Source organism: Gigantopelta aegis, chromosome 4, assembly GCF_016097555.1.
Source record: "Gigantopelta aegis isolate Gae_Host chromosome 4, Gae_host_genome, whole genome shotgun sequence".
Lineage (NCBI taxonomy): Eukaryota > Metazoa > Mollusca > Gastropoda > Neomphalida > Peltospiridae > Gigantopelta > Gigantopelta aegis.
In genome coordinates, this window is record NC_054702.1 from 83,864,134 (window position 1) to 83,872,846 (window position 8,713).

The 8,713-nt window shown below is 35.4% G+C and overlaps 1 protein-coding gene across 1 annotated transcript; it reads left to right on the forward strand.

Moving 5' to 3' along the window:
• The first annotated feature begins 1,587 nt into the window (after nucleotides 1-1,587).
• Nucleotides 1,588-7,113, forward strand: LOC121372320. The gene is made up of 5 exons (XM_041498614.1): nucleotides 1,588-1,720; nucleotides 2,158-2,283; nucleotides 2,780-2,824; nucleotides 5,178-5,304; nucleotides 7,005-7,113. Exons 1-5 carry the CDS (start codon nucleotides 1,678-1,680, stop codon nucleotides 7,012-7,014), a joined length of 351 nt encoding a protein of 116 aa, XP_041354548.1. The 5' UTR covers nucleotides 1,588-1,677; the 3' UTR covers nucleotides 7,015-7,113.
• The last annotated feature ends 1,600 nt before the right edge of the window (nucleotides 7,114-8,713 follow it).

Below are 8,713 nucleotides of genomic sequence, written 5' to 3' on the forward strand. Positions count from 1 at the left end.
TCTTTTCTAAGAAGCATTTTCTGTAGTCATCAGGTTTCGCGATCGGTATATTTTTGGTAGAGTATCCAAAGTTTACACATTCCATGGCGGCTTTCAGAGTGCTCAACAATATAAGGAGCTTTGTAATAGTATATATATTAATTCTATCCTGGACAGGCAGTCCAGGCTGCTGGACAGTGCCACTAGGATAGCGTGTATGTATGTATGTATGTATATATATATATATATATATATATATATATATATATATATATATATATATATATATATTAATTCTATCCTGGACAGGCAGTCCAGGCTGCTGGACAGTGCCACCAGGATAGCGTGCTTGAATCTTAATTGGGGACGGGGTTTAGCCGAGTCGGTTGAGTGCTCGCTTGAAGTGCTTGCCTCGGTGGATCCATTCAGCTGATTGGGGTTTTCTCGTTCAATCAGTGCACCACAACTGGTCAAAGGCCGTGGCATGTTCTTTCCTGTCTGTGGGAAAGTGCATATGCTGCATTAGAAAACTGTAGCGGGTTTCTGTAGTTTGACTCCCAATAGCCAATGAATTCTTTGTGCTGGAGTGTCGTTAAACATTCATTCATCCATTCATTCCTCGTGTCAGAATTACCAAATGTTTGACATCCAATAACCGATGATTAATAAATAAATGTGCTCTAGTGGTGTCGCTAAACAAAACAAACATGAACTTTAACTTTAAATCTTAATTTGATATATGCATGTCAAATAATTATAAGTAAGTAAGTTTGTAAGTAGGTAAGTAAATTATTTATTGGATTTGATGTTTTAAAAAAGCATTATCAAAAGTAGAAATCTTGTTCATTGTGGGGTCACTCATTAGTGCAGTGTAAAGATGTTTCTAAACAGTGTACGCGTTACTGACACGATTCGTGGGATGCATAACTGGCTACAATTTAATTTTCAAGTAAACCATAAAAAGAGTGTTTGTTTCTCATCTCTGTGGTATATATCAACTCTCTGTCTGTTTTTCTCTCTCTCTCTAGTACTCTTTCACTACCCCGTCTCTCTGTCTCTCGCTCTCTCTCTCTCTGTCTGTCTGTCTCTCTCTGTCTGTCTGTCTGTCTGTCTGTCTCTCTCTCTCTCTCTCTCTCTCTCTCTCTCTCTCTCTCTCTCTCTCTCACTATCCAACCCCTCTTTATCTTCCTATCTTACTTCTCTCGCTGTCTTTGTCTGTCTGTCTCTACCTCTGTCTCTCTCTCTTTTTATATATATATATATATATATATATATATATATATACACACACTGATTTCTTATAGAGCGACCGATAATTTCATACTACTTACGTTGATTGAAACAGTTCTATATTATTGAAAAAACCATAGTAGGCATATATACATATAGATAACTGATGGGTAAATAAATGGGAAAAAATCTGTAAAACTGTTAATGGCATTCTAAGAAATAACAACAGATCACCACCCACGGAATATTTTAAAAGTATCAATGCAACCAAACACTTAATAGTATCCAGTCGCCCCACTATTTTATGATCGTGGTTTGGCGTTTTCAAACAATGGCGTGTGTTTTTATCGGTCACTGTTTTATCTCACCACGATTAACGCCATATGCTGTCTTCCAGAACCGGGTGACCGTATTCCTTGATTTAAAACCTTGTCAACGGCCCGTACTAAATTCTTCTCAACAGAAAAAATGGCCCGATTAACTGTTGCCTTGTTTTTTGTTCTGGCTGTTGGTAAGTATTTATTACGTGTTCACTGTTCATCTTTGTTGGTGACAGCAGTTTAAATAACAAAATGTACGCAACGATACACTATGTAATGATTACTGAGTGAAGAACTATTTATTTAGGCTGTAATGTCGTTTACCAATCCATTTTAGTTAATAGTTCAATAAAAGTATATTGTTTTTAGAAAGAGAAAAAATATTTTCTTGATCGGATCTTTATATTATTAAAAAAGGTGTTGGTTCTAGTATATATTACCCCCTTCCCTCTCCCCCCAAAAAAAGATTGGCGAGCGTCCATCCCCCAAAGATCTGAAAGGAAGCTAGAAAACGTTTATTTTAATATTTAACAAAAAAAAGGAAATTGGATATACTGTACAAGACAAGAACTCTACTGTAGGACAGTTTTCTTCCACATTTTACCACCTTTTGTTGATTGTTTTACAGTGTCAGTATGGGGCGAAGAGTGTTCTCTTGGTGGATCCATACACGACTGGCGAAACGAATGCAGCCACGAACGATGTCATCATTCACATGGAGCCGTCATCGGGTGTGTGTCTACACCCCACAGCGGTACAGTGTAATGTTCTATAATAATTCTACACTTATATTTGCAATTATGATTAATGCATAGAGGACAGATAGCACAGACGCCGTATACATTTACATGACACATTTAGAAGCCAACATGATCCATTCACAATCCAACATGATACTTTATAATCCAACACATTCACAATCCAACATGAAACATTTACAGTCCTAACCTGATATATTTACAATCCAACATTATACATTTACAATGTAGCATTATACATTTGCAATCCAACATTATTAATTCACAATTTAAAATTATACATTTACAACCAAGCATTATACATTTACAATCCAACATTATACATGTAGTCTAACATTATACATTTATCATCTAACATTATGCATTTACAATCTATCATTATACATTTGCAATCTAACATTACCCAGTTTACAGTCTAACTGAAATCAGGCCCCATGCTCTGAATGTATTCTTGTATACTGACTTATGTGCGACTATACGTGTGTTTTTCAGCTTCGGGTAAAGGTATTTGTACCTGTGTGACGAGATGCGATGATGGTAAGCTGTTTGACTTTAACAGTTACTAAGATTAATTTATGTGTTTTACAACAACAACACCATCAATATAGTAATTTTAAATCCATAATAAAACTAGCCTGTAGCTAATTATATCACATGGTATTAATAGGTATGTACAGTCACATATTATGATCAAATCTGATTGTTAGAAACTCGACACAAAAGAGGTTAAATTACGTTAACATGCTGCATGTCACGGGGATCCTATAATACCCGTAACTGAATGAAACACGATTGTCCAAATATCTCTCCTAACTGTATATCTATTAGATCTCTCTGTGACAGGCAGTTATACCCGCTGTGGCTCGTCTCTAGGTATGATCAGAGATACGATCTTATATAAAGTATATATTATTATAGAACGTTTAGTTCACTAGAAAACGCAACAAAAACACAATACACTTTGAAATCTGTATTAACCTACGCTGACAAATGTACTGCCGCAGTAGTTAATTAATAACAACAATAATAACAACCCAGAACTGATCACTTAATTAGTTAATCTCTAGGTTTCTAGTTTACACAATATGCTAATCACTTTACCGCGACACAACACCCACACGTGTGATAATTGAGAAACGCTAACACACACACGTGCGATAATTGAGAAACGCTTCCAGGGGAATTTAATTAATAAAGGAATTACAACACTATTCCTAACTGGTTAATTTTTAATTAACCCTTACTACTCGTTCAGTAACCTTGTAACACAGAATTAATACTGGTACCTATCACAATAAAGACAATAACCTACAGTTTACCTAGATCTTCTAGGATGACTGGCTAAGCTTTATATTACCAAATACTCGTATAATGTTAGAACAAAAAGTCTACGATTTACTTCGTCAGATGACCGAAGACACTGTCTAAAGAATATTGGTATAATACAGTATTAAAATATTTAAAGTCACATCAATCACATCAAGGTTATACAACAGAGCAGAAATAATATATTTACCAAAGTCCAAACGGACTAATGTTCCCGGGAAGCCTTCCTTTTTGGTTCTCCTCGATATCTCTAAAACCCTAGCTATTTATTCAAAACTCTCAGAGACAGCGAATATCGCCTGGGGGTACAAGGCGGTACCTCACGTATCATGTGGATTTTCCACAATCACCACGCCGGCATATTTTTCTCTGATCGTCAGACTGGCTGTCGCCAACCGCGAGCAATCCCCTGGCCATAAACAGCACTACCGGAGATAATACGTAACTACTAGCCACATGGCCTCCACAGCTGGACTAAGTGCATATTGGAATGTACGGTCGCGCGAAGGTATTACGTAACAAAGTTGCCCATCTGGGCTAAGTACATTTGGAACTGCACACGGCCTTCTAAAACAATTAATATCGCCACAGGTGAAAAGAAATTAAGAGCATGTACCGTCACACTGCAGTACAAAAAGAGGATGTCAATGTCACCGACACCAAATACAGTGATCTTATGATTTGGGAAAACCCCCCAACCAAAAATGGAATTTGTATTTAGAACTACTGTAAAAATTATTCCTGTGGAATTAAGAGGTATGGGAATATGCATATCACAAAAATAATAATTAATTTGGGTTTTAAAATCTATTTAACAACAATCTATCAATTGATCGATCAACAATAAAAAAAAAAATTGATGATTCTGCATTTCGATTGTAATAATTTCTGAGAAAACCTTATTTCTGAATACTTATTTACTAGGGTTTTTTATGTTATTAAACTACACTTTATTGGTGTTCCTAATTAATAAAATACTTACATATTACAGTTCATTAATGTTGATTATTCATAAAATGCTTACATATTACAGTTCACTAATGTTAGTCATTAATAAAATACTTACATATTGCAGTTCACTAATGTCAATTATTAAAAAAATACTTACATATTACAGTTCACTAATGTTACTAATTCATAAAATACTTACATATTACAGTTTATTTATGTTCCTAATTAATAAAATACTTACATATTACAGTTTATTTATGTTCCTAATTAATAAAATACTTACATATTACAGTTCATTAATAATACTAATTAATAAAATAATATTGACGTGTTACAATTAATGTTACTAATGAAATATTTATGTATTACAGTTAATTAATGTTACTAATAAATAAAATACGTATAAAGATTGTTTTGTTTAACACCTTTAGAGAACATTATTAATCTTCAAGAGATATTTTATATGCACCATTCCACAGACATTATAGCATATACCACGGCCTTTGATACAATACTTATATGCTACATTCTATTAGACTAGTGTTACTAATTAATAAAATACTTGCTTATTACAGTATATTAATGTTACTAATTAATAGCATTTAAATTACAGACGTCAGTAGGTGTCACGTAAAGAATGACTGTATAAGGTCTGCCCTACTGAACCGATGTGGACAGTGTCAGCAAGGCGATCACGACTACCACTGCATTGACAACCACTGCCACTGCGGCTTCCCGACGTGAGTAACATATTCTGTTTTGAATATTTCCCCATGCAGCATATTAGTCACTAAAATGATGTCTAATGTTGTAGTAGTATAAAGTGCTCCTACAGTTTTCATTTTGTACATACTTGTTGATCTTTTTGGTGACAATATTGTACGTACTTTTAATCGTTTAGACGAAATAATGAACTTAACTAGTTCCGGATGTCACTGGTCGGGCCGGATATGTCACATTTCGGGAACACCTAATATCATTGCTGTTTTAACAAAAGTTCCTGAGTGCATCAGTTGTGTACTGAATGGGGGGGGGGGGGGGGCACAGGTGCCATGCCCCCAATCAAACCTCTTTTTTACTGTATTAAATTGTATAAAAGCATACATACATACATACAAAAATACTTAGTGTGGGCTGCCTCCCCAATAGTGGGTTGGTTCCCCAATATAAAATCATAGCTTCGCCAGTGGCTATTACAGCTATCTAAATATCCAGTATAGGCCGTCTTGTGCATGTTGAAATGTGTTCACGTCTGTGAGTGGCAGTCCTCCTGATAAAGGAGTGGGGAGACATGGTCTTTAAAATTTACCCAATAATGACTACAATCTTACACAGAAGAATCATTTGGACGCTATCATGTGCAGATATGCGATTTTTATGGTTCAGAATGGCACACGGTATCAACATATGACCTGTACATGGTTTCTTCAAACTTCTGACATTCTTGGAGAAAAGGGGGAAAAAAAGCAAATGAAGAAAAATAAAAGAGGAGGAATGGTTGCTAACATAATATTTTGTTAGTCTTTTACTTTGTACCCAATGCTTAATTTTCCATAAAACGTTTACTATTAGAAATGAATTTCTAGACGGATTTAAATATCAAAACATTATTTTGGACACTGATGTTTGGATCTCCAAAAAACCCTAAAAACAAAACCCAAGGTATTAAAATTGTAATTAAAGTAGTTTGCAAGATGGATATTGCGAGCTACATTGTACAAAGGATAAAATCGTAGAAATTGCGTCTTCTTTGGGATGGCTACAAGCACACACTGGGCTATCTGCTACAGGTAGCACTAAACCAATTAATTTCCGGCTGGGTTGAAGTTCGAGGTGCACCGAACTTTTGATAGAGAAGTTAACACCACAAGTCCTGTGATTGGTTATAAATATGAGTGTGTCGGTTGTAAAAAAAATAGTTTTATCTGGGCTAAAAATGTATGCAATTTTATTTGATGTAGTACCACCGTGTCAAGTAGCCTTGTGCTTGGAACATGTATGGGGTACCTGTAAAAAAAGGTACTCACATTTTGTGCAAAACTAGGGGTGTTGTAGAAACATCTGGTTATACCGAAAATGAGCCATGGAAGGTATCATTTTCTGCAGTTAATACTTTGAGGTAGGGGTTTTGTACTGATATTTATGGGTCATAGTTGATATATCGCATAAAGTGTTTTTAAACACAAACGTTAACATGGTCGCCTATGGGATTTTAATTGGTATAGTCCAACCTACAAAACATGCAGATTTGTGACCGTTCAAATCGCTAATAGTAGTAATACCCAAGCGGGGTTAGCAGTGCAATATCTCAAAATTAATTGACTGTGAAACATCACAGAGAAGAGGTAAACTGTTTACGTTGAAGGTCTACTTATCTACCAGGAATTGAAACTCTAACGTAATATCTGTACAGGGACAGTTTTCACTTGTTTGTTTGCAGGAAACCATGAGCAGTGTCCAAGGACAACCCGTGACAGTTTATCAGGGAGGACAACTCGTGGCAGCGTGTCTCAAGTTACTCTTGGAATAAATATATTTGCTCATCTTCACAGCTCTTTGCTTTCTCTATTTGAGGCAGGGTGAAGCTCAGCCGTAGAGTACTTGTCTAAGATGCAATCACGTTTGGGAATTATTCACTCAGTGGAACAATGTTTTCTCGTTCCAACCAATTCTCTACAACTAATATATCAAAGGCCGTGGTATGTGCTGTTCTCAAATTCAACAAACCAAGTATCTGTCTGTGTGACACTGCTGCAGTTGTAAATGTCTTTGGGTGTCATTGGACAAACATTCCTTTCTTTTTCTTTTCTATTAAAGGGACATTCATGAGTTTGCTGCAATTTTTAAAGATGTTATCGACTAACAAAGACTTTTTAACGATTGTAATTACATATCAAATATATTTTTCTGAATAAAAGATTAGTGGCTGTATATTAAACGTATTTTTGATCGATCTAATATTTACACTAGGTTAATTTAATTTTATTTCCTAAAATATATTTTTTTTGCACGTACGAAATTATTTGAAGACAAAATCCAGTTTGGGCTTCTTACAAATATTAAGACGACCAGAAACATTGAATATACAGACACTGATATTCTAAACAAGAAAATATTTTTAATATGTAAGTTTAATCGTAGAAATATTTTATTAGTCGGAAACATCTTACAATGCATCAAACTCAGGAATGTCCCTTTAACTTAGTAGAATATACTGTATATACACCTGGTGTATGTTTCAAATGAATGCCATATAAAGGGTATTCAAAAGTTAAAAACTACATATTATACGATAAAATATATTTTTTAAAGATATACATGTATATAATAATGACTGTTCATTATTATAGTTCAGAGCATTTATTACCCACTAGAGATGCAGGATGGAGCTCTTGGTAGAGCGCATGTATGAGGTGCGTTAGGTAGCAGGATCGATCCTTGATAGACTCGGGTTTTCTTGACTAGTATGTTATCAAAGCCGTGATATTCCTGACCTGCGTGTCGAAAATGAGTTAAAGTCTGTTTTTGTTTAACGACATGTGTCGAAAATTGGTTTAAAATATCCCTTGCTTCTTTTTCGGTAGGAGTACACCATACTACGCTACACTACGCTACACTACACTACACTACATTATTTATTGCAACCAAATACATGTATACATGAAAACAATTAATTGTCGCAATTTACAATGTGCTGAGGTGTTAATGAAATACTTCTTTCCTTGTTCCCCACCATATCATGACTCAAAAAAATCATATCACTGTTAGTCAGGGAAGGAAGGACATGTTTTCTTTATCGGCATCCTCAAATTTTCTAAAACTTGTAGCCACACATATATAAGTAGTCATAGTTCTGCAGCAGAGGTCCCCAAAGGTGGAGTGTACCGGGGCCGGAAGTATAACATTTGTGACCATGGTGGAAATTAATCTCTGGGTGCAGAGTCTATGAAAATATAAGATGACATTTTCTAAAGTTGGTCCGAACAAGATGGCGGCCATTTTCCAAATACTCGTGATATTTTGCAACTATTAATTTGTTTTTCTTTATAGTTTTCGCTTTGTACTCCCTTCTCTCTCTGTATCTCTCAGCCCTCCCTCCCTCCACCCCTCTTTCCTCTCTGTCTGTCTGGCTCTCTCGCTCTCTCGCTC

Excerpts from the sequence above, each read along its gene's own strand:
- LOC121372320 (XM_041498614.1), top strand. The coding sequence starts at position 1,678 with ATGGCCCGATTAACTGTTGCCTTGTTTTTTGTTCTGGCTGTTG. Across the intron at positions 1,721-2,157 it reads GTTTTTTGTTCTGGCTGTTG|TGTCAGTATGGGGCGAAGAG; the intron begins GTAAGTATTTAT and ends ATTGTTTTACAG. Across the intron at positions 2,284-2,779 it reads TGTGTCTACACCCCACAGCG|CTTCGGGTAAAGGTATTTGT; the intron begins GTACAGTGTAAT and ends TGTGTTTTTCAG.